The following is a 26,220-nucleotide window of genomic DNA, read 5'->3' on the forward strand; positions in this document are numbered from 1 at the left end:
GTGGGCCCCCTTCCTGCCATCTTGGAGCATTCCCATGGTGGTGGAATGCCAGGCCCCGGTTGCAAGTGTGACCTTTGCGATCCTGGAAGTTCACCCACTGGTGTCAGCACTTTTTATTTTTTGGTACTTTAATGATATTATTTTTTATCATTTTATTTGATTTTTTACAATATCACTGACTATGACTCTGTCCATTCAAAAAAGGAAGGAGCTAGTAAATTACATATTTACTGACCCCTTCCTGGTTCTCTATTGTGACACATCCCCTGCAGCAGCCGGCAGGAGAGGGAGGGGAGCACAGTGGGGGAGGGGAGGGACCAGGTGTGGGGGGGAGACCAGGTGAGCAAACAGGGGCCCAGAGACAGCAAAACACAAGTGAACAAGGAGGACAGGGATTTCTCTACATGAGTGACGGGGCAGCATACAGAGGAACCAATCACCTCCATTTTCCTCCTGCAGCTACAGGGGGAAAAAGGAGGACCGTGATTTCTCTACATGGTGCCCCTGCTGTCCCTCCTATCCAGGTGTATAGGGGAGCTGCACAGGCCCCCTGGAGCATGGGGCCCGGTTACAATTGCAACCCCTGTAGTTACGCCCCTGTCAGAATGATAGAGGGAGAAGCAGCCCAATGATCCAACCAGCTTCTCAGTCTCCCTCCTGAACGCACAGCCACCAGCATGGTGTTTTCTCCATGTCAAACCACACAGGCTTAAACCTGGAGATATGGTCCATCGAAGGCGAGGTCCATCCTGATCAGATTTGTAGTGACACACTGGTTTACTTACACTGAAGGTTTCTGAGAGATTGGGGCTTCCAAGTTGATGTTAAACATCTCTGCATGTGTGACTCATTTGCCTTATGGTACTTGGGTCTACAGCTTCTGGAAAGCGCAATATCCATATCCATGGTGGTGGGATTGTCACGCTGGTGACTATTGGTATCTGGATTTCCTCATTTTCAAGCACTTTATTTTAAGCACTTTTGGAAATCTGGATTATATATGGACACTTTCTTGCTACTACTATGTGGACTGCCTCTTTTATGAACATTTTAGCTCACACTCATTTTTTTTTATGATGGCTTTGTGTAATATATGTTTTTATCTATGATCACTTCATATATTTTGTAGCGCTGCACTTACGTATTTCAATGATCCAACCAGTTATGCTCATATGCTAATAAGGAAAATGCTGATAGGGGAATACAGCAAAGTTACAGAGAGATGAGCTTGTCAGTCTGCTGCTTCTTCTTCACTGTTCAATCACAGCCTGAAGGAAGGACATGATCTAGCTGTATTACCTAATTGCACTTAAGAAAGGAACGCGCACACCCTGTGAGGCTACTGCGCACGCTCGGAAACGCGTTGTGCGATTGGCTGCTGGATCTGTAACGCTGGGTTCCCCTATCTGTCGGCGCCGGATGTACTGAGGAGCCGGGCGCCCTTCAGAAGCCACCAGCCATCCTACCTAATGGTCTCTCGGCTCACCAGGTGTCTCCCTGAGGAACTGAACACCTTCCTGAAGCTGCTGGCCATCCTACTATCTGGTCTCTTGGCCCTCCAGACATCTCCCTCCTTCATCATCCCCTGCACCGCCTCTTGGAGCCACAAACATCCAGCCGTGGACCCCTGTGTTCCTGCAGTCCACCTAACAGATGAGCTATTTTATACTGTTTTAAATGAGAGCAGTTTTCCTGTAGCTGCCTTACCCTTTTAATTAAACTGATAACACTTAGAGGCGCTCTGCTTTTTGTTTTTATTACCTAATTGCATTTGAGAATATATAGGTCTCCTACCCCACAATTGCTGATTGCATTTGCAATACCAGTTGCAAGGACTATCATAGATACATTTTGGGTGGCTGCTCTGAGTTACTAAAGTTTGAAAATTGTCTAAATCTCTAAGGTTTTGGACGCCCACCATGGTTAATCCGGGATATCTGTGTGGGGTATTACAATTTTGTATCAATCTGTTGTTATATTGCGGGATCACTAACCAGTGTTCATTTTATAGCAATAATGGAAATACTGAAGAATTAATTGGGGTGATTTATGGGAAAATAGTTCACGCCCCAAAAAAAATTTCAGAGAATCATTAAAAGAGAATTATGAAGAAATCTTCATAATCTGTACACCAAATATAAATTTGTATTGGATGAAAGTAAAATGTAAATCTCTGCTCCACCATAGATTCACCAAAATCTGCTGAATTGTTATCCACATTTACATACATATTCGCCAGCACACCATGGATCTTGCAAAAGCAGTCCAAAAGCTTTATTGCAAAAAGGATCACATCTGTAACAGTGCAACGTTTCGGAGCCAGGCAGGACCCCTTCGTCAGGCATGCAAAGGGGTCCTGCGTGGCTCCGAAACGTTGCACTGTTTCTGATGTGATCCTTTTTGCAATAAAGCTTTTGGTATGCTTTTGCAAGATCCATGGTGTGCTGGCGAATATGTATGTGCTTGTGATAGATCTAATGTCCAGCTGATGATTGCTTCAGCACCCAATGTATATGTGCCTATATCCAGGAAGGTGTGCAATGGGAATATGAATTTATTGGTATCCACATTGTCCACATTGTCCTCCCCAGCATCTGATTCTACTGCCAAACCAGACAGTTATAACCACTGCCTCTGTTTTCATTGTTGCCTTAGTCTCCCGTATAGGTGGAGACTCTTGCACTGAACCTGTTGGAGCAGTGAAGGGGTCGGATTCATCATAGATCATGTTTTAGTAAGTAGAGATTCCTCATGCCTAGTTTCTACTACTTTGAATATTTGCTTGTGTCTTTCTGTTACCTGAAGACAGTAAGAAAGGAGAGGTAATAGTTGTAGGTCGTGTGGTGAAGGGTTCAGGTGTAGTTGTCAATGGAATGTCCGTAGAAGTTTCATTTTCTGTAGAATCACCTAGGAAGAAAAAACATACCTAAACATTTGTACTCACAGTGGCCTCCTAACCCACCCAGTGGCGTAGCGTGGGGGGTGCAGGGGGGGCGGGCCGCACCGGGCGCAAAATCTGGGGGGGCGCATCCGCAGTGTCACTCTGTCTGTCTGACTCTGACATTCACACACTGTCTGCGGCTGCCTCCATCTTTAGGCTGGGAGATGTCCAGCGAGGCCGCCCTATGGCTGAAAATGGCGGGTCGGGGCGGGGCTGAACTGTGCCTCACCTGTCCATTGGTGTAGGGTGGGGTGGTGTTGCAAACCAAGCCCCACCTATGTCGCCTCTCCTCACTGCTCAGTCAGTTTAGCAGCGAGTGAGTCAGCAGCCTGGCGCTGTCAGAGTGGGTTTTTTTTTTAATCACCTGATTAGAGCCAGAGGCTCTAATAGGCTTCAAAAAAGAGTGGACCCGGGGCGCAGAGCAGTGCGCCCCGAGCCCACCCATTGTGTGACAATAGCGAATGAAAATTCACTATTCTCACACGGATCCTCCTCCTGGCCAATCAGGAAGCGGTTCCGAGACCCGCTTCCTGATTGGCCGAAAGGCAAACGCATGCTATTGGCCAAGGAGGAGGCGGGAGGACTCGAGGAGACGCGGGGAACTGAGGAGAAGCCGCCGCTGCAGGTAAGTCTCTCTGCATTGAAGGGGGCACGCTGGTCTCTCTGCATTGAAAGGGGGCACACTGGTCATTCTGCATTGAAAGGGGGCACGATGATCTCTCTGCATTGAAGGGTCACGCTGGTCATTCTGCACTGAAAGAGGGCACGCTGGTCATTCTGCATTGAAAGGGGGCACGCTGGTCACTCTGCATTGAAAGGGGGCACGCTGGTCTCTCTGCATTGAAAGGGGGCACGCTGGTCATTCTGCATTGAAAGTGGGCACGCTGGTCATTCTGCATTGAAAGGGGGCACACTGGTCATTCAAACTTGTATTTAGATGCTTTTTACTTTAATTACATCAGCATTTTCATAACAAACAATACATGTGCTTAGGGGGTAAGGGTTTCTTTAACTAATCTAGTGGAAGAGACTGAGTGCTAAAATCCCACGGGTTAGGGGGCGCAAATTACTTGCCTTGCCCCGGGTGCTGACAACCCACGCTACGCCACTGAACCCACCTACCCCATTCTGGTTTGGGTGAAATGGGAAAGGACCAAGAAGGACACACAACATGTCCTCTGAGAATATTTTGAAGAGAGTTTTTTTATTGATCCAATCCAAGAGATATATACATCGGAAGATAATATTTTCCTGGGAAAAATTAGCCTTTTTCCCTTTTTTCCCTATTTTTCCTGGTTTCGTTTTCTCTTTTTTCCCCTCTTTATATGTCTACATGAAAATCATCATAACAGGTGAATTTTACATGAATATTTTCTGTAATAATGCTTATATACATACTTACATTAACCCTGGATCTCTGACAGTTGTAAATATACTCACTGTTTCAGATACAAAATAAATCTTTATACCTGACTCTAGCTCTCAACGCATGGGAGTTTCAATCCCCCCGAAGGGGAACCTTCTTTTGGGCTCTACTGTTTTGCAGGTATGTCTTTTTAACACAAGGGGTCCTTTCATCCTTCCCCTTTTTCTTTTCTTTTTCTTTTCCTTTTTCCCCCCCTTTCCCTCCCCTTTCTTTCTGTCCCCTCCCCTTTCCTCTTCTTCCCCCTTCCCCCCTTTTTCCTTTTTCCTTTTCAATCTTTGGGAGTAGGTTTCCTCTCTAGGAGTATCCTGGACTAGCAAGAGGCTTTCCAGGACCTCTTTAAGGGCAACATGTGGTCGCAGATGCTAATAATACTTTTTACATGTAAAAAACTTTTCACTGTAAAATGTTTATATATATTCTGTTTCTTGGAACTTACATTTGACCATGTATTTCAGGAACATATGCAGACTCCCTGAGGAAGATTTATGTACTAAAACAAACAGTTTGAAACGCGTTGGACTCTGCTATGTACCTACAACTGTATTGTATCATTCATGCTTTTTCGATTCTATGACCTAAACATGTACAGTTTATGATGATTGTCTGTTACAACCACAACCTTACAAAATAAATAATTTTATAATTACTTCACGTTAAAACTTCTCTTATGAGAGCCTTTACTGTTACCCTTAAAGTCCCACAAACCTAAGGGGGTTTCTCTTTCAATTTATGACGGGATTATGGTAACCAATTACCTGGTAGCTATCTATACTATTTTACACTTTACGTTTCGGGTGGATAACACACCCTACCCCCATCTTTTTAGATAACTACCTGGTAACCCACTTTTTTGAGATTAATTAATTTACTAGTTTTCTTACATATTAAAAGGGCTAAGGCGGGAAATAGTTTCCACAATAGATTTCCCCTATATACCCTCTATCAGGCTATCTATATAGCCTGCTCTATACCGCATCTTCGAGATGGGAGGGTTTCAGGGGGATGGATGGGAGGAGTTAATGTCAGGTATTGAGAGTAAATTCCAACAAAAGGAACAAATAGAATCAGACATCTACACTCTATTTTCTACTCTAAAGAGATTTTTAGAAAAAAAGTCAGCGCTACACTGGCATATTAAAACATTCGATAAATATGTGAAGGAAGGTCTGAATCCTCTAGGATTGAGGATTCAGATCTTCCCAACGTTGGAAAATATTTCGCAGGAATTGAAACAAGATTGGGAGAGAATTCTTAATGAATGCTCAAGAAATTTAATGGTTCTTCTCCAAACGGAATATTTAAAACAATTGAAACATATAGAATCAGAGGTTTCTACCATTAATAAACAACTTACTCCTTTAAAAACATCTCCTCTTTATATAGAACAAGAGGTAAAACTAAAAACTTACCTGGAGGACTATAACAGAATAATATTACAAAGAAAGGAGAAAAAATACTGGAGAGATCGGATAGCCTTTAATGAAGGTAAAGCGTATAAATGGAATTCAGGACAACGGAATATAAGACGCAGAAATGAATACAAGAGGAGTGACTATCATTCCTCTGACTCATCTGCCTCTAATTCCTCTCAATCTAACTCACGTGGTCGTCCTCGAGCGGACTATCCACAAATGAGAAAAAACAAAGATAAAACTAAGACTAAAACCAACACACCACGAGGACAAGCATCACAATCTAGAAATAACGACGCTACAACTAGTGAAAATATGAGTGGCCCTAACGAGAATCAAGATCCTAGCGGATCACAACTTGAAGGGACGACAGGCAATAAAACTCAAGGCACGGTAAATAAGGGGATTTTTTTAGGGAAGCCTCACACGCGACTGGCAGTCAAAACACAAGCCAGCATGGACTCCTTTGCAGTAAAGATAACCGACAAAATCGATTAACCATTATAAACCTCTCTTCTCATATTTTAACCCAGGAGGAGGAGGATTTACTTAATTTAGGATTATCTTTCTGCCCAAGTCAGAAAACAGATAAATTTAGTGTCATTAAAGACATTAATCTTTTTGCAAGGGATATTTTTTTCAAAAGCAAATTTTTCAAACAAGCGGATAAAATGCAGAGACCTGACTCCAAATTAAAAGCGGCAGAATATCGAGCCCTCAGGGACTTAAATATATTGTTACAGGAGAGTGGTTACGATGACCAAGAAATTTGGGAAAACCTCAGCAGTTCTTCTGATGAGGAATCCATACAAACACAAAAAAAGGATCCAGCTCCAACTAAAAAATTCAAGAAAAAATCTCCAAAATTTCCTCAATTAAATCAAAATCCCACAATAGCTTTGTTTGTGAGACAAGTCTCAAAAGATATCAACAAACTAAACGTCAACCCTACTATAGATAACCTCCTCCCAAACCAACGTAAAGCCCTTAAAACCCTCCAAAAAGATAATAACATCACCTTAAAACCAAGTGATAAGGGGGGGAACATTGTTCTAATGAACAATGTGGATTATGAGAAGATGTGTTATAAACTTCTAAACAACACAACGTGTTATCAAAAAATTTCTGCCTCTATAGTCCAACAATTCAATAAAGAATACTATGCTATCATTGATGAAGCCAGAACTACTGGCACCATTACTACAGAGATGTGGGAGTACATGAGGATATCACATCCACGTACTCCCACATTCTACTGTTTACCTAAAGTCCATAAAAACCTGAGAGATCCACCCGGCCGCCCCATAATATCGGGTAACGGTAGTATAACAGAAACTGCCAGCCGTGTTGTGGACGCCCACCTCAAACCCCATGTAATTGGCTTAACATCCTACACTAAAGACACTATTCATATGCTTCAAATTATAGAAAATGTTACCATTCCGTTGAACGCTATTCTAGTAACCATAGATGCAGAATGCCTCTATAATTCTATACCACATGACAAAGGCCTTTTGGCCATCAAAAATATTCTGCTACAAAGGGGACAACAAGAACCAAACTACAATAAATTTATTGTGGATTTGTTGAAATTTATCTTAGAACACAATGTGTTCTCTTTTCAAGGCTCCCACTACCTCCAGGTACAGGGAGTAGCAATGGGGACTTGCTGTGCCCCATCCTACGCGAACCTGTACCTGGGGGAGTGGGAGCATAAAATCATTACCAATGAAGACTTGTCGATGTACTCTTGCCACTTTCTTTTGTGGCAGAGATACATCGACGACATCTTCATGGTATGGGATGGCCCGGTGGATTTACTTAAAGAGTGTCTTACTAAACTGAATGAGAATAATATGAACTTATTTTTCACTATGAAGTATGACTTTAAATCTGTGGACTTCCTTGATATTACCATCATCAAAGAGGATGATGGTCAACTATCAACCACTTTATTCAGAAAAGCCACAGCTGGCAATACACTGCTTCATGCAGAAAGTTTTCATCCTCAACCCCTTAAGAGATCTATTCCATACTCACAATATTTAAGAATTAAAAGAAATTGTTCCTCTGAGAAAAACTTCAAAGAAAAGGCAAATAAATTGACACAGAGACTCTTAGAAAGGGGATATTCCAGATCATGTCTCAGGAAAAATTACAACAAAGTACAAATCCTAAAAAGACAGGACTTACTGTTCAAACCTCAGAAACAGGAAGAAATACCCTCCAGGAATCCACCAAGAATAATTTTAAATTATTCAACTGAACATGAGAATATTTATGGAATTCTAAAAAAACACTGGGCTATACTCAGGGAGGATCCTATCCTCCAACATATAGTGACACCAGCCCCAGCCATCACATACAGAAGAGCCACCTCGATAAAAGATACTCTAGTACAAAGTGAGTACAAAGGCTCCAATAGAGAGGACCCATGTCAACAAAAAGGCACATTCCCCTGTGGTAGATGTGATCAATGCAAAGTGATAGTCAGATGCAAAACAACCACACTGCCCAATGGTGAAATTTTTCAACCCAGACATTTTGTAAATTGTAAAACTAAGGGGGTCGTGTATTTGATGCGCTGCGAATGTAAGGCCTTCTATGTCGGGAAGACCAAGCAAGAACTAGGAAAACGCATCAATAAGCATATGCAGAGTCTCAATATTGGAGACCTCTATCTACCACTCGGTAGGCATATGGCAATTACGCACAAATACAGGACCCCCAAGGTAACTTTTTATGCCCTTGAAAGGGTACATATACCGGCCAGGGGGGGTGATTGGAACAAGCAGCTACTCCAGCGGGAAATGCGCTGGATTGCTAGGCTTGCGGCAACCACCCCCCCTGGCCTAAATGAGGCGGAAAGTTATAGGCCTTTTCTAGAGGGATTTTCCTCGGGGAAAACAGACTGAGGGTCCTCACTCTCTATGTCCCTTTTCCCTTGGGAAATATACTCCACACTTCATATAAATGTGGATAAATTTCTCACTTAGATCTCAAATACCTTTTCCTTATTCAAACTAGGACCATTACTACATTGTAAAACCCTCCCCCTCTTTTCCCCCCCCTCCCCCCATCGTGATTATGTGATAGTACTAAGATACCAAACTTTATGAGATATCAGATCTCTAAGTGGGTCACAAAATCATCAACATTATAATATACTAATATATCCTAAATTGGATATACATTTAAACTGTCCAAAATAAATATGTGATGCATTCTGCGACTAACATCTTTTCCTTTGGTCACAGGTCAACTCTGGGTGGGTGGATTTACAACTACAGACCGGTTTTGGGTCTTCTCTGTGCAAATATCCCCTGATTGGGGAATTTTTGCCCCTCCTGCCCCCCCTCTCCTGTGCACCAGAGGTTTTTCCTTTCCCTCTTTTTGAAAAACCCCCCCTTTCCTAGATTCTGTTATCTCTTTTTTTCTTCCCATTGTGTAGGCCTACCAGCCAACGTGTATCCCTGTCCATGTAATTGACACCAACATGGCATTTATATCATCCTTTTTTTCTTTCCCCTCGGGGGGCTCCCCTGCAAATGAGAGCCCGGCACGGGTGAGACATCTCCTATGGGGACCATCAATAGGCCCCTCAAACATCTGGAGAAACGAGCGTTTCCGGGATGTTAACATTTGGTTGCTATGCTCCATATGTCTCATCCTGAAACCCCTGGTCAATCTTTTCCAGGGGATATACGCATCACCCGTGCCTGGGGCGTTATCTTCTACAGATTTCCCCTTTCTTTAAAACAAGTGTCCACTAGCAGTCTCTATATACAATATAGATAGGTATTATTTATCCCATTCATAAGTCTATTTCACTTTCAATTAAAAATTAAATTTAATTAAAATTATCCCCCCTCTATGTATCTACCGCATGACTATACCGCTACAACTTAGGCGGACATATTAGCGGAGTCTATTAGAGAAAAGGGCGGATATGACGTCACCGCCAGTCCAGCGGAATAATCTCCGGGCATTTCAGGCGGAAATGACACACGTCGGAGCCTCTGATTTGGGCGGATGTGATGTCACCGCCAGTCCGGGGAACTTCCGGTGGTAAAAGACGGATATGACGTAACTATTTACAAAGCTCCCGCGGGAATTACCACGAGACTCTGGACACTTGGGTACTTAAGGGGACGCCGAGAGCCAGAACGGAGAGCTATCTCTCCGATGCAACACCGAACGCCTATCGCTCCGATATCTATACATAACAGTGAGTACTCTGGAGGAGACCTATATAACTAAAAACTCTTTTCTTAACTATGATGGCAACTTATTACAAGAGGGTTTTATCTTATTTTTTTCTCTCTATGTGACTATCAGGATCCATAGGACGAGTAATTTTAGATCACATCCTATATCTCATAGGATGATATGTTGCTGTCCTCATTGGATACGGTGACGACAGGCTTCAATCAGAACGGTATGATCGTCTCAGGTGGAATACCTACTTTTAACCAATAATAAGATATGCAAAATGTATACCTATATAGGCATATTATCCCTGTCCTATACCTTTCAGGCAAGGACTTATATTCCCAGTGGGAAGATATAGGTCTCCCCAAAACCCCTGGAAACTGATGGGATACCCCACACCCTCCAATAAATTAGTGAGGTAAGAGCTATTTTAATCACATTACTTAATATAATATATACATTATCTTGATCTACCAAAGCTGAAAAGATATATCTCCTTTTCCCCTGATAGGGTCCCACTTCAATAAATCCAAGAGATATATACATCGGAAGATAATATTTTCCTGGGAAAAATTAGCCTTTTTCCCTTTTTTCCCTATTTTTCCTGGTTTCGTTTTCTCTTTTTTCCCCTCTTTATATGTCTACATGAAAATCATCATAACAGGTGAATTTTACATGAATATTTTCTGTAATAATGCTTATATACATACTTACATTAACCCTGGATCTCTGACAGTTGTAAATATACTCACTGTTTCAGATACAAAATAAATCTTTATACCTGACTCTAGCTCTCAACGCATGGGAGTTTCAATCCCCCCGAAGGGGAACCTTCTTTTGGGCTCTACTGTTTTGCAGGTATGTCTTTTTAACACAAGGGGTCCTTTCATCCTTCCCCTTTTTCTTTTCTTTTTCTTTTCCTTTTTCCCCCCCTTTCCCTCCCCTTTCTTTCTGTCCCCTCCCCTTTCCTCTTCTTCCCCCTTCCCCCCTTTTTCCTTTTTCCTTTTCAATCTTTGGGAGTAGGTTTCCTCTCTAGGAGTATCCTGGACTAGCAAGAGGCTTTCCAGGACCTCTTTAAGGGCAACATGTGGTCGCAGATGCTAATAATACTTTTTACATGTAAAAAACTTTTCACTGTAAAATGTTTATATATATTCTGTTTCTTGGAACTTACATTTGACCATGTATTTCAGGAACATATGCAGACTCCCTGAGGAAGATTTATGTACTAAAACAAACAGTTTGAAACGCGTTGGACTCTGCTATGTACCTACAACTGTATTGTATCATTCATGCTTTTTCGATTCTATGACCTAAACATGTACAGTTTATGATGATTGTCTGTTACAACCACAACCTTACAAAATAAATAATTTTATAATTACTTCACGTTAAAACTTCTCTTATGAGAGCCTTTACTGTTACCCTTAAAGTCCCACAAACCTAAGGGGGTTTCTCTTTCAGTTTTTTTATTGATAGCTTAATTTTCTTAGAATGTGTTGTTGACGTGACTGTAATCACTATGTTGGTTCAGCTAACAATGGCTATGTGTCTTATTTTTTACTGTTGATGAAAATCTACAGTAAATTATGTTGTAAATAGTACAATAGTAAATCAGCTTGTTGATTAATCCTGTCAATGTGTGTTAGGAACTCTAAATATATGCTCACAAAAACTATACAATACTTTCCCTTTAAATTAGCTCTGATTTGTCAGATAATATGTATTTCACTACCACAGTGTAAAACGTAGTGGATCCTCACCTATGTTTCCATTGACATCTTCTGGTTGTAGTTTGTCCACTTTAAATGCCCAACGTCCGGTTACATTGACATTGCTTGTAGATGATAAATTGGCAATGGAGAGTGTGAGGGATCCTGGGAGTGTGTAGTATCCTGTATCGTAGCCGCTGTTCAGCCCAGCCTATGCAGTTTAAGATTTTTTTTTAAGAATTGTTTATGCAAATTACAATGAATACTGTATAAACTTTATTTATTGATAGGTAGGACAAAATGTTCATGTTTTAGTGAGCAAAGTAACTTTGATGACAAGAGTTCCTTAAATGGTTAACCAAGTATGTAAATAAAATACAGCTTAAGTAGAACACATTGTAAGATAAATTCATGGTACAAATATTCTATTATTGTCAGTGCTCAACTATCCTCTTAGCTCTTTTGGTTATTAATCTACGTTAATCTTTTAAAAAAAACCTAGGGTCAAATTACTGAATAGTTGTCGAAATTGGAACACTTTGGCAACATTTCACCATTCCATAAAATGCATAGGGGTCAATAAGAAAGAAATTTAAGGATGCAATTGACCTTCAGGTTGCTCCTGAGGGTTAGAAAAGCATACTGGCCTGTGCCAAAAAATGTCACCTTAACTCTTTTAAAAAAATATATCTCTATTACTGCAGGGGAGACAGTTCCACATTTCTTAGCTCACGCTAGTCTCCTCCACTACCCAGTCTGTGTACATACAATAAAAACAAATGGGCATTAGGATGAGCAGGGCCATCTTACTGAAGTTGCCCAGGGGCCCCACCTGCCCAGAGATCCAGCCAAGCATTAGTCCTGATTCCCGTGTGCATTCCACCTCCAAACTTAGCAGGTGGCAAGCACCTGTCGGCCCTGCGCTGCTGTCAGGCCACCTGGGCCATGGAGGGGGAGCCCACAACTGCAGGAATGCCTGTCCGCCTCCGCGGGAACAGGCACACAAAGGACAGTCGAGTCTGACTCCCGTCCATGTGTGTGTTCACCGGACCCAGCCACCAAACATGGAAGCTGTCATTAGGCTGCCACCAATAAATATTGCTGTACCAATAAATATCACCTTATCGATAATTTGCATTTTTATTTCCGTGGGTGATTGTGTAGGCGGGGCTCCAGTGCACTGCATTGCGAGGGGACCTATAATGCTCTTAAGTTGGCACTGAGAATGAGTAGATTTGACACATTTCATATACACAAAGGTTTTAGTCATGAGAGTACTTTGTGTAAAACATGTCAAGGTTTCTTATCTTGATACTTGTCTAATTTAAGTATCTGTTTGCACGAATAAGGTTTGGTCTAACAGTAAGGCTGCATTCACATGTCAGCTTATAATCGCGGGCAGAACCGCCACGGTTCCGCCCGCGATTCGGAGATTTATTGCAAATCGCGGGACGCCTAGCGTTGCCCGTTGATTTGCAATAGCCCCCCAAACGCCGAGCGATGTTGCCGCGATTTACGCCCGCCGAATCGCGGCAACATCGCGCAAACAAAATCGCGGGACGCAATACGCTCCAAAAAAGTACAAGAGCTTCTTTGGAGCGTATTGCGTCCCGCGATTTTGTTTGCGCGATGTTGCCGCGATTCGGCGGGCGTAAATCGCGGCAACATCGCTCGGCGTTTGGGGGGCTATTGCAAATCAACGGGCAACGCTAGGCGTCCCGCGATTTTCAATAAATCTCCGAATCGCGGGCGGAACCGCGGCGGTTCTGCCCGCGATTATAAGCTGACATGTGAATGCAGCCTAAGCAGCCGGGACCTACACTTCAGATTTCCTTGCAACCCTGATTTTGTGTTTATAAACAAAGCAATGGACTGTTTGTTTTTGGCTTTGTTTTCCAGTGAAGCCATTGATCACCAGGGGCTGACTGGCGACTTTCAGCCCAGGGGGTAAGTACAAACCAGAGGCCCAGGGTACAGCAACTTGGCCCCCCTCCAACTCTCCCTCTTCCTGGCCTCCTCCTGGCCCCCATTCCAGACTCTGCTCCAGGTACTCTCTACTCACTGGCTGAATCCGGGTTCCTGACCTGACCCGCAGAGGGTGGTTGGGGAAAGCTGGAATTGCTCAGTTGGAGCTGGGTGGGGGAGGAGAGTCTCCAGTAGAGCATGGAACTGGCCTCTGCTCAGACACAGTTTACACCATCCATGCTGGGGGAGGGGCCTTTGCTCTGTCCTTGACTTCAATCCACACTCATTAGGTCAGCAGCAGGGACTTTTTACTTCAGTTCACCAGGAATCCTTTAGGCATATCTTTGGCAGAAGCAGTGCAGCCTTTTTCAGGAAGCATTAGAGCAGCCTAAGGGTCAATTGCCCCCTGCCCCCTGGCCCAGTCCTCCCCAGTTAATCACCATCTCATCACTAACGTGGTTACCTGTTGCTCCAGTGATAAACAAAGCCATGTGATCACAGCTTGTAAATGTGTTTTCTCACAGTGCCTATCTCATTAAATAATAGTTCTTAAAAACCCCTGAGTGAATTCAAAAATGTATCGTTTAGGGATAAAGAGATCTGCTCAATAGAAAACCATATCATCATCACTAACACAGTGAATAGCTCAGTAGATAAACAAAGCCATATGATCACAATTTGCACCTGTCTTTCTTTATGGTGCTTAGCTCATGAAATTACCCGTCTTTCAGACCCCTGAGTGAATTTAAAAACGTGTAGGAACCATTCCTATGCATAATTTACTACTGAATATCTTCTTAGAAATTTTCCAGTGAATTCAAAAACTTCTAGTTCAGGAATAAAGACATCTGCTCACCAAGGCCAAAGGTCCATGTTGGTAGGAACCATTGGCATAAATACTCGGCCACTGAATATCATCATAGTTGTACAGAAGGAAGGTCTGATCACCATCAGTGCTCAGGACAGCCTGGAATGTGTTCACCTGTAAATACAGCAAATGATTGTTCAAGACTAAACCTCAAAAACCTTAAAAAACAGCCATTGTTGCAGCTTAAAGAAAAGGCACCAAACTAATATCTTTACCCGGTTTGTTGAAGATCCAAAATACGTAACTCGGTGCCATGTGGCTACAAACACCCACTGAGCGGTGAAATTTACGGCATGGAAGTAAGTTCTGATATCGGAGGTGGCGCGGGACAGAAGAGAGGGATCGGTGCTCTCACGGTAATATATATCACCCGCTAATCTGTTATCTACATCTGTCCAGAAGATGGCCAGGAACGGGTTTCCAAATGCAACAGGAAGAGCTTGTGGTATGTATTGACTGATCGGTGAGCTGAATGATAACAGACCATTATTATTCACCTGTGAAGGAGAAAATTGAGAAGATTTTTCTTTATTTGCACCCACAGCAATACAGTAAAGGGAAATGTAGCTAATTGTCTAATACATAGGAATGAGTGTATAACCATTGGACAGTATTAAAAAGAATGAAGCTTTCCTTCAAAATGGTAAAATTATTGTTTTTTTGTAACATTATAAGAATGTTTCAGAAATTAAATTAAAAATATATATGTAAAAAATATCAATTATGATGCTTACATAAAGATAAGAGTAATTTCTTCCAAAAAGCGGGATTTGTCTGGAAGAAAATATAATTGGAGACCCTCCATCAAGTTCCCTTGGACTGATATTGTCGATAGCGGATCCATATGGGTAGAGAAGATCTAAAGCAAAGATTAAACTTCATGTTATGCAATATAAGAAAAAAGAAAAAAAAAATGAAAACCTTTGACTTTTAACATGGGGCAGCCTTAATTTGTGTTGGTTATATCTGCCTTGAGTTCAACTTAAAGTATAACTAACTTTTTTATAGTTTTGGATATAGTGGAGAGGGATTAGAACCCCTATCAGCTTTTACTGCTATTTGTGCCACGTTTAGGGGATTCCCCCTCTTTGATTGTCCTGTTTACCATTATCATTGAAAGTGAAAGTAAAAGAAAATCCCAAATTTTGTGTTGTCCCCAGAAAAGTAATTCAGGGGATATTTTCCAATGGGAAAACTAGTCCTGGTGACCTGGGTGTCCCCAAGGAATTCTCCTAATTTGCTGGGATTTCCTCTCACTTTCTGTTTGGCTTTAGGACAGGAAGTGAAGGTAAATCTACCCAATGGGACACAGATGGCAAAAAAAATTATCTAAATCAAAAATTAAAAAAAAAAAAGTTTTGCCTATAGTTCTACTTTAAAGGATAAGTTAACCTTTTGTAACATTTTACATGTTCAGGGTATAACATGTAACAGGTTAAAAATGGACCGGTCCCCCCACCTCCCTGATCCCCGCTGTGGCAGCTAGCACGGTTCTTCTCCTTTTCCCCCAGACACGTCACTGATTGACAGCGCTCTGTGCATGGATTCCAGGTGGCTGTTGGCTTGTAGTTTTCAATTAACCACCATGACACTCCATAGCTTCCTGTCAGATTGTATCTGCTTACTCGTACGGGATGTACGGGCAAGCGGATACACTAGCAGATCTTCTGGAGACCTGCATGGCACCAGTGATCTGTTGATTGCTGGTGCAGTCAATAGATGCTATTGATTTATGTGATTTAATGATTGTAGCCACCTTACAAAAAAAAAAAAAAAATGATAAATGCACATTTTGTTTTCTTGCAAAAAAAGTGCATTTATTATTTTTTCCAAAAAGTGAACGTATCCTTTAAAAGGACGTACATATAGTACTTTACATGTTTACAAATATGAGTTGGCTTATTTATTAGGGTAAAATAAAGAGAATTGATGATACAAAGCAGTAATTCATTCAGTGTTGGATCCAGATTGCATTCATCTCTTAAATTGCAAGGTCATTGGAACTTTTGAGCATTGCTTATATGGAAAGAGCAATAACATACAGTATAACACTCAATCCAATATCAATTATAAGATCTTGTATCTACCATTGATACATTTTGGATGGTTACCAAAGTTTGCAAATTGCCTAAATTTAGGGTAAAATAAAAAGCATTGATGATATGGAAAGTGCAGTAACACATAACACCCAATCCAATATCAGTTATATGATCTGGTATCTAACATAGAGACATTTTAGATGGTTTCTCTGGGTTACTGAAGTTTGAAATGTTGCCTAAAGTTCTAAAGTTGTAGACATCCTCCATGGCGAAAACAGTCTTGGTATTAAAATTTTGTATTGATTTGTTGTTATGTCACGGATTCCTTAATTTCATTTTATAGTAATCATGTAAAAACTGAAGACGCATCTGATTCTACTGCCAAACGAGACTTTTATAACCGCTGTCTCTGTTTTTATCATAGTCTCCCGCATAGGTAGGGACTGCTGCACTGAATCTGCTAGAGCAGCAGTAGGGTGGGATTCATTATAGACCATGTTTTAGAAGACTACTTTGAATAGTTGCTCATTTTTTGTTACCTGAAGACAATATGAAAGGAGAAGTATTAGTTGTGGTGTGTGTGGTGAAAGGTCCAGGTGTAGTTGTCAATGGAATGTCCGTAGAATTCTCATTTTCTGTAGATTCATCTAGGAAGAAAAAAAATTAGCTAAACGTTTATACATGCATAGGCCTCCTAACCCACCTACCCCAATCTGGGTTTGGTGAAATCGGTAAGACACACAACGTCCTCTGAAAAATGTTTGACATTTTTTGAATAAATAACCACTTCAGCCCCAAAAGGTTTACCCTCCTTCATGACCAGGCTATTTTTTGCGATATGGCACTGCATTATTTTACCTGGCAGGTGTGCAAATAATGTAAAGCTGTACCCAAATAAAATTGATGTCCCAGTGTAGAGCTAAATCGGTTCACGCAGGAGAGCCAGCGCGCCACAGTAAAAATGCGGCGGACGGTCGGGAATCGGTTAAATTGGTTCAGATTTGGTCAGATAATATATATGTCTTTTACTATCTCAGTGTTCAATTCAATTTTAACCTCACCTATACTTCCATTGGCATCTTCTGGATGTAGTTTGTCCACTTTAAATGCCCAACGTCCGGTTACATTGACGTTGCTTGTAGATGATAAATTGGCTACAGAGAGTGTGAGGGATCCTGGGAGTGTGTAGTATCCTGTATCGTAGCCGCTGTTCAGCCCAGCCTATGGAGTTCAAGAACAATATTAAAGAATTGTTTTATGCAAATTATAATGAAATCATCACTGTATAAACTTTATTTATTGATACTTAGGTAGGACAAAATGTTCATGTTTTAGTGGGCAAAGAAGGTTAATATCTTCATAATTGTACAGAACAGTATTTTACAGTGAACAATAGTCCAGTAGATAAACAAAGCTATGTGATCATATTTTGAAACTGTGTTTCATACTGTGCTTAGCTTATGAAATTACACTTCTTTTAAATTCCTGAATAAATTTGAAAACTTCAGGAATAAAGGGATCTGCTCACCAATGCCAAAGGTCCATCCTGGGAGTAACCATTCCAACTCATACTTGGCCACTGAATATCTTCATAATTGTACAGAACAATATTTTACAGTGAACAATAGTTCAGTAGATAAACAGAGCCATGTGATCACATTTTGCAACAGTGTTTCATATAGTGCTTAGCTCATAAAATTAAACTTCTTTTAAGTTCCTGAGTGAATTTGAAAAATTCAGGAATAAAGAGATCTGCTCACCAATAGTGTTGAGCGAACACGGACTGTATTATTCGTGTTCGTACCGAATAATTGGATTTTTTGTACCCGAACACGGACACGGACACTTTACTGTATGTTCGGGTAAAAATCCGTGTTCGGTCGTTTTATTTCCGGGTTTTGCATGCTTTGGCGCTCTTTTCATGGCGGGCTTTCAACAGCCAATCAACAATCGTTTAACTGGTGTGCCTTAAGCCATCCCAGCCATGCCTGCAAATGTCTCAGTAGCTGTGATTGGCCGTCTGAAGCATGTGACCAAGTCTTTATAAGTTCGAGGCAGCCGCAGCGGCGTCATTATGCTGCTTAGATTCAGGGACAGAGCACACATCAACGTGCTGGCTGCTGATTAGGGAAAGATAGGCAGGAAAAAACCATTTGTGTCCGGATAGAATTGAGGGACAGGTCGGAGTGTTTAGGCAGGGCGAGTTGTAGGCATTTTAGGGATAGAGTCTGCTGAATTATATAGGGTCAGTGTCTTCTACAAACTACAATCGATATTGCTGTGTGGGGGGTGGGGTCTGCACTCAATCCTGATCTACGATCTCTTCTCAATCCTGTTAGGGACAGAGTCTGCTGAATTTTAGGGAAACTGTGTTCTACAAACTACAATCGATATTGCTGTGTGGTGTGGGATTGGAGATAGGCAGGTGTCAGTGATCCACATCCATTTTTCTGTGTGTGAGCTGCAGTGAACACAATCTTTTTGGGCTGCAGTGAACACAATCTTTTTGGGCTGCAGTGAACACAATCTTTTTGGGCTGCAGTGAACACAATCTTTTTGGGCTGCAGTGAACACAATCTTTTTGGGGTGCAGTGAACACAATCTTTTTGGGCTGCAGTGAACACAATCTTTTTGGGCTGCAGTGAACACAATCTTTTTGGGGTGCAGTGAACAAAATCTTTTTGGGGTGCAGTGAACACAATCCTTTTTGGTGTGCAGTGAACACAATCTTTGTGGGGTGCAGTGAACAAAATCCTTTGTGGGGTGCAGTGAACACAATCTTTTTGGGGTGCAGTGAACAAAATCCTTTTTGGGGTGCAGTGAACAACATCCTTTTTGGGGTGCAGTGAACAGAATCTTTTTGGGGTGCAGTGAACAAAATCCTTTGTGGGGTGCAGTGAACACAATCTTTTTGGGGTGGAGTGAACAACATCCTTTTTGGGGTGCAGTGAACAAAATCCTTTTTGGGGTGCAGTGAACAAAATCATTTTTGGGGTGCAGTGAACACAATCTTTTTGGGGTGCAGTGAACACAATCTTTGTGGGGTGCAGTGAACACAATCTTTTTGGGGTGGAGTGAACAACATCCTTTTTGGGGTGCAGTGAACAACATCCTTTTTGGGGTGCAGTGAACACAATCTTTTTGGGGTGCAGTGAACACAATCTTTGTGGGGTACAGTGAACAGAATCTTTGTGGGGTGCAGTGAACACAATCTTTGGGGGGTACAGTGAACACAATCTTTGTGAGGTGCAGTGAACACAATCTTTGTGGGGTGCAGTGAACACAATCATTGTGGGGTGCAGTGAACTCAATCTTTGTGGGGTACAGTGAACACAATCTCATACTGAAGGTTTGAGGGTGCTGCCTGTTCCATACTCCCCCTACTCCTCATCTAGCCTTTTAGGGGTACAAACAATAGTAATTGGGGCCTAGTGTGGTTGTGTACGTGTGATATACATACACTTTTTTGGGATCATATTTTCTATTCCGCTATTTAATCAAAAACCTTTGGGGATCAGTTAAATTGGGGGATAGTCTGTGTTGGTACGTGTGAGAGAGATCCACCTTTCCAAGTTGTTGGGGTTCATCTCATACTTCTGAAGGTTTGAGGGTGCTGCCTGTTCCATACTCCCCCTACTCCTAGCCTTTTAGGGGTACAAACAATAGTAATTGGGGCCTAGTGTGGTTGTGTACGTGTGATATACATACACTTTTTTGGGATCATATTTTCTATTCCGCTATTTAATCAAAAACCTTTGGGGATCAGTTAAATTGGGGGATAGTCTGTGTTGGTACGTGTGAGAGAGATCCACCTTTCCAAGTTGTTGGGGTTCATCTCATACTTCTGAAGGTTTGAGGGTGCTGCCTGTTCCATACTCCCCCTACTCCTAGCCTTTTAGGGGTACAAACAATAGTAATTGGGGCCTAGTGTGGTTGTGTACGTGTGATATACATACACTTTTTTGGGATCATATTTTCTATTCCGCTATTTAATCAAAAACCTTTGGGGATCAGTTAAATTGGGGGATAGTCTGTGTTGGTACGTGTGAGAGAGATCCACCTTTCCAAGTTGTTGGGGTTCATCTCATACTTCTGAAGGTTTGAGGGTGCTGCCTGTTCCATACTCCCCCTACTCCTAGCCTTTTAGGGGTACAAACAATAGTAATTGGGGCCTAGTGTGGTTGTGTACGTGTGATATACATACACTTTTTTGGGATCATATTTTCTATTCCGCTATTTAATCAAAAACCTTTGGGGATCAGTTAAATTGGGGGATAGTCTGTGTTGGTACGTGTGAGAGAGATCCACCTTTCCAAGTTGTTGAGGTTCATCTCATACTTCTGAAGGTTTGAGGGTGCTGCCTGTTCCATACTCCCCCTACTCCTAGCCTTTTAGGGGTACAAACAATAGTAATTGGGGCCTAGTGTGGTTGTGTACGTGTGATATACATACACTTTTTTGGGATCATATTTTCTATTCCGCTATTTAATCAAAAACCTTTGGGGATCAGTTAAATTGGGGGATAGTCTGTGTTGGTACGTGTGAGAGAGATCCACCTTTCCAAGTTGTTGGGGTTCATCTCATACTTCTGAAGGTTTGAGGGTGCTGCCTGTTCCATACTCCCCCTACTCCTAGCCTTTTAGGGGTACAAACAATAGTAATTGGGGCCTAGTGTGGTTGTGTACGTGTGATATACATACACTTTTTTGGGATCATATTTTCTATTCCGCTATTTAATCAAAAACCTTTGGGGATCAGTTAAATTGGGGGATAGTCTGTGTTGGTACGTGTGAGAGAGATCCACCTTTCCAAGTTGTTGAGGTTCATCTCATACTTCTGAAGGTTTGAGGGTGCTGCCTGTTCCATACTCCCCCTACTCCTAGCCTTTTAGGGGTACAAACAATAGTAATTGGGGCCTAGTGTGGTTGTGTACGTGTGATATACATACACTTTTTTGGGATCATATTTTCTATTCCGCTATTTAATCAAAAACCTTTGGGGATCAGTTAAATTGGGGGATAGTCTGTGTTGGTACGTGTGAGAGAGATCCACCTTTCCAAGTTGTTGGGGTTCATCTCATACTTCTGAAGGTTTGAGGGTGCTGCCTGTTCCATACTCCCCCTACTCCTAGCCTTTTAGGGGTACAAACAATAGTAATTGGGGCCTAGTGTGGTTGTGTACGTGTGATATACATACACTTTTTTGGGATCATATTTTCTATTCCGCTATTTAATCAAAAACCTTTGGGGATCAGTTAAATTGGGGGATAGTCTGTGTTGGTACGTGTGAGAGAGATCCACCTTTCCAAGTTGTTGGGGTTCATCTCATACTTCTGAAGGTTTGAGGGTGCTGCCTGTTCCATACTCCCCCTACTCCTAGCCTTTTAGGGGTACAAACAATAGTAATTGGGGCCTAGTGTGGTTGTGTACGTGTGATATACATACACTTTTTTGGGATCATATTTTCTATTCCGCTATTTAATCAAAAACCTTTGGGGATCAGTTAAATTGGGGGATAGTCTGTGTTGGTACGTGTGAGAGAGATCCACCTTTCCAAGTTGTTGGGGTTCATCTCATACTTCTGAAGGTTTGAGGGTGCTGCCTGTTCCATACTCCCCCTACTCCTAGCCTTTTAGGGGTACAAACAATAGTAATTGGGGCCTAGTGTGGTTGTGTACGTGTGATATACATACACTTTTTTGGGATCATATTTTCTATTCCGCTATTTAATCAAAAACCTTTGGGGATCAGTTAAATTGGGGGATAGTCTGTGTTGGTACGTGTGAGAGAGATCCACCTTTCCAAGTTGTTGAGGTTCATCTCATACTTCTGAAGGTTTGAGGGTGCTGCCTGTTCCATACTCCCCCTACTCCTAGCCTTTTAGGGGTACAAACAATAGTAATTGGGGCCTAGTGTGGTTGTGTACGTGTGATATACATACACTTTTTTGGGATCATATTTTCTATTCCGCTATTTAATCAAAAACCTTTGGGGATCAGTTAAATTGGGGGATAGTCTGTGTTGGTACGTGTGAGAGAGATCCACCTTTCCAAGTTGTTGGGGTTCATCTCATACTTCTGAAGGTTTGAGGGTGCTGCCTGTTCCATACTCCCCCTACTCCTAGCCTTTTAGGGGTACAAACAATAGTAATTGGGGCCTAGTGTGGTTGTGTACGTGTGATATACATACACTTTTTTGGGATCATATTTTCTATTCCGCTATTTAATCAAAAACCTTTGGGGATCAGTTAAATTGGGGGATAGTCTGTGTTGGTACGTGTGAGAGAGATCCACCTTTCCAAGTTGTTGGGGTTCATCTCATACTTCTGAAGGTTTGAGGGTGCTGCCTGTTCCATACTCCCCCTACTCCTAGCCTTTTAGGGGTACAAACAATAGTAATTGGGGCCTAGTGTGGTTGTGTACGTGTGATATACATACACTTTTTTGGGATCATATTTTCTATTCCGCTATTTAATCAAAAACCTTTGGGGATCAGTTAAATTGGGGGATAGTCTGTGTTGGTACGTGTGAGAGAGATCCACCTTTCCAAGTTGTTGAGGTTCATCTCATACTTCTGAAGGTTTGAGGGTGCTGCCTGTTCCATACTCCCCCTACTCCTAGCCTTTTAGGGGTACAAACAATAGTAATTGGGGCCTAGTGTGGTTGTGTACGTGTGATATACATACACTTTTTTGGGATCATATTTTCTATTCCGCTATTTAATCAAAAACCTTTGGGGATCAGTTAAATTGGGGGATAGTCTGTGTTGGTACGTGTGAGAGAGATCCACCTTTCCAAGTTGTTGGGGTTCATCTCATACTTCTGAAGGTTTGAGGGTGCTGCCTGTTCCATACCCCCCCTACTCCTCATCTAGCCTTTTAGGGGTACAAACAATAGTAATTGGGGCCTAGTGTGGTTGTGTACGTGCGAGATACATACACTTTTTTTGATCATATTTCCTATTCCGCTATTCAATAAAAACCTTTGAGGATCAATTGAATTGCGGGATAGTCTGTGTCGGTACGTGTGAGAGAGATCCACCTTTCCAAGTTGTTGGGGTTCATCTCATACTTCTGAAGGTTTGAGGGTGCTGCCTGTTCCATACTCCCCCTACTCCTCATCTAGCCTTTTAGGGGTACAAACAATAGTAATTGGGGCCTAGTGTGGTTGTGTACGTGTGATATACATACACTTTTTTTGGATCATATTTTCTATTCCGCTATTCAATAAAAACCTTTCTAGGGCAAGATCTTAAATTACAGAAATATGAGGAGACCGTCAAATAAGGGCCGTGGCCTGGGTCGTGGTGCTGCTGGTAGAGCTCCTGTTGCAAGGAGAGGACATGGTCGATCTGTGCCAGCTACACGCACAAGTGAAACACCTTCCTCAAGTGTGAGTAGGCGACAGAACCTGCATCAGTATTTGGTAGGGCATCAAACGCCCCTAGAAGTGATGAGGCCAGAACAAGTTGAGGCGATAGTAGATTGGTTTGCTGCTGACAGTGCCTCCAGTTCCTTCACATTGTCTCCCACCCAGTCTACTGCAGAAAGGTCAGAGTTGGCACCTGCAGCCAATGTCCAACCGTCTTTCACCTCACCCCCTTGCAAATCAGGCCAGCAGTCTGAGCCCCAAGCCATACAGCAGTCTCTTATTCTTTTTGAGGACTCTGTCAGCAGGGTTTCCCAGGGCCATCCACCTAGCCCTGCCCCAGAAGTGGAAGAGATTGAGTGCAGCGATGCCCAACCACTTATTTCTCAAGATGAGTACATGCAAGGATCATCGCAGCACGTCTCCGATGATGACGAAACGCAGGTGCCAACTGCTGCGGCGTTCAGCATTGTGGAGACCGACAAGGAGGGCAGGGGTGAAGACTGGGTGGAAGATGATGTGGAGGACGATGAGGTCCTCGACCCCACATGGAATGAACGTCATGCAGGTGAACTGAGTAGTTTGGAGGAAGAGGCGGTGGTCGCACAGAGCCACCAGCACAGCAGAAGAGGGAGCAGGGTGCAGAAGCGGAGCGGCCGTGCCCTAGACACTACGCCCGCTACTGCCCAACGCAGCAAGGGAACGAGCGCACCAAAGTCAGCTCAAAGGAGTTCTCTAGCGTGGAAGTTCTTTAGAAAATGTGCTGATGACAGGACACGAGTGGTTTGCACCCTGTGCAATCAGAGCTTGAAGCGAGGCATGAACCTTCTCAACCTGAGCACAACCTGCATGATCAGGCATCTAAGTGCAAAGCACGAGCTGCAGTGGAGTACACACCTTCAAAACCAAGAAACGTCTCTGGCTCATCCTGCTTCCTCTTCTGCTGCAGTCTCGGCCGCTCCAGCCACATCTGTAGTGATACCGGCACCTGCCACCCCGCAAACAGACGATCTGTCAGCAACACCACCACCTGGGTCACCAACAACCATCTCCACAATGTCCCGTGGAAGCGTTCAGCTTTCCATCTCCCAAACACTTGAGAGGAAGAGGAAGTACCCCCCTACCCACCCGCGATCCCTGGCCCTGAATGCCAGCATTTCAAAATTATTGGCCTTTGAAATGCTGTCATTCCGTCTGGTGGAGACGCACAGTTTTAAAAACCTTATGTCGGTGGCTGTCCCACAGTACGTCGTGCCCAGCCGCCACTACTTTTCCAGGCAAGCCATCCCTTCCCTGCACAACCAAGTGGGGGAAAAAATCAGGTGTGCACTGCGCAACGCCATCTGTGCCAAGGTCCACCTAACTACGGATACGTGGACCAGTAAGCACGGTCAGGGGCGTTATATCTCCCTAACGGCACACTGGGTAAATGCAGTGGCGGATGGGCCTGAGGCGGATAGCAATTTGGCGCATGTCCTTCCACCACCGAGGATTGCAGGGCGCTTCAGTTTGCCTCCTGTTCCTAACTCCTCCTACTCCGCTTCCTCATCCTCTACCGCCTCCTCATCCGGACAGCGTAACACCTTCACCACCAACTTCAGCACGGCCAGGGGTAAACGACAGCAGGCAGTTTTACAACTTGCCTGTTTGGGGGACAAACCACACACCGCGCAGGAGTTGTGGAGGAGCATGGAACAGCAGACAAATGAGTGGTTGCTGCCAGCGAGCCTCAAGCCCGGCCTGGTGGTGTGCGATAACGGGCGAAATCTCATAGCAGCTCTGGGCCTAGCCGGTTTGACGCACATCCCTTGCCTGGCGCATGTGCTGAATTTGGTGGTGCAGAGGTTCCTTAAAAACTACCCCGATATGTCAGAGCTGCTGCAGAAAGTGCGGGCCGTTTGTGCGCACTTTCGGCGTTCTCACCCTGCTGCTGCTCGCCTGGCAGCGCTGCAGCGTAACTTCGGCCTTCCCGCTCACCGCCTCATATGTGACGTGCCCACAAGGTGGAACTCCACCTTGCACATGCTGGAAAGACTGTGCGAGCAGCAGCAGGCCATAGTGGAGTTTCAGCTGCAGCACGCACGCGTGAGTCGCTCTGCGGAACAGCACCACTTCACCACCAATAACTGGGCCTCCATGCGAGACCTGTGTGCCTTGTTGCGCTGTTTTGAGTACTCCACCAACATGGCCAGTGGCAATGACGCCGTTCTCAGCTTAACTATCCCACTTCTATGCCTCCTTGAAAAAACAATTCGGGCGATGATGGAAGAGGATGTGGC

General features: G+C 43.1%; 2 protein-coding genes across 2 annotated transcripts in view; both read right to left on the reverse strand.

Annotated features, from left to right (window-relative positions):
- Window positions 1-2,728, reverse strand: part of LOC309568353 (uncharacterized protein) — a gene marked incomplete at both ends in the record, with an annotated part of 123,557 nt that extends 120,829 nt beyond the window's left edge. The window contains one exon of the mRNA XM_082274016.1: window positions 2,605-2,728. Within this exon, the coding sequence (XP_082130142.1) occupies window positions 2,605-2,728 (124 nt within the window). The remainder of the gene's footprint in view (window positions 1-2,604) is intronic.
- Window positions 2,729-2,755: 27 nt separating this feature from the next.
- Window positions 2,756-26,220, reverse strand: part of LOC309568355 (uncharacterized protein) — a gene marked incomplete at both ends in the record, with an annotated part of 45,571 nt that continues 22,106 nt past the window's right edge. The window contains 7 exons of the mRNA XM_082274020.1: window positions 2,756-2,907; window positions 11,755-11,914; window positions 14,525-14,650; window positions 14,752-15,033; window positions 15,271-15,395; window positions 17,115-17,222; window positions 17,637-17,796. Coding sequence (XP_082130146.1) covers window positions 2,756-2,907; window positions 11,755-11,914; window positions 14,525-14,650; window positions 14,752-15,033; window positions 15,271-15,395; window positions 17,115-17,222; window positions 17,637-17,796 — 1,113 coding nt within the window. The remainder of the gene's footprint in view (window positions 2,908-11,754; window positions 11,915-14,524; window positions 14,651-14,751; window positions 15,034-15,270; window positions 15,396-17,114; window positions 17,223-17,636; window positions 17,797-26,220) is intronic.

Source organism: Pelophylax lessonae, assembly GCF_965119305.1.
Source record: "Pelophylax lessonae genome assembly, chromosome: 12".
In the NCBI taxonomy this organism is placed as follows: Eukaryota; Metazoa; Chordata; class Amphibia; order Anura; family Ranidae; genus Pelophylax; species Pelophylax lessonae.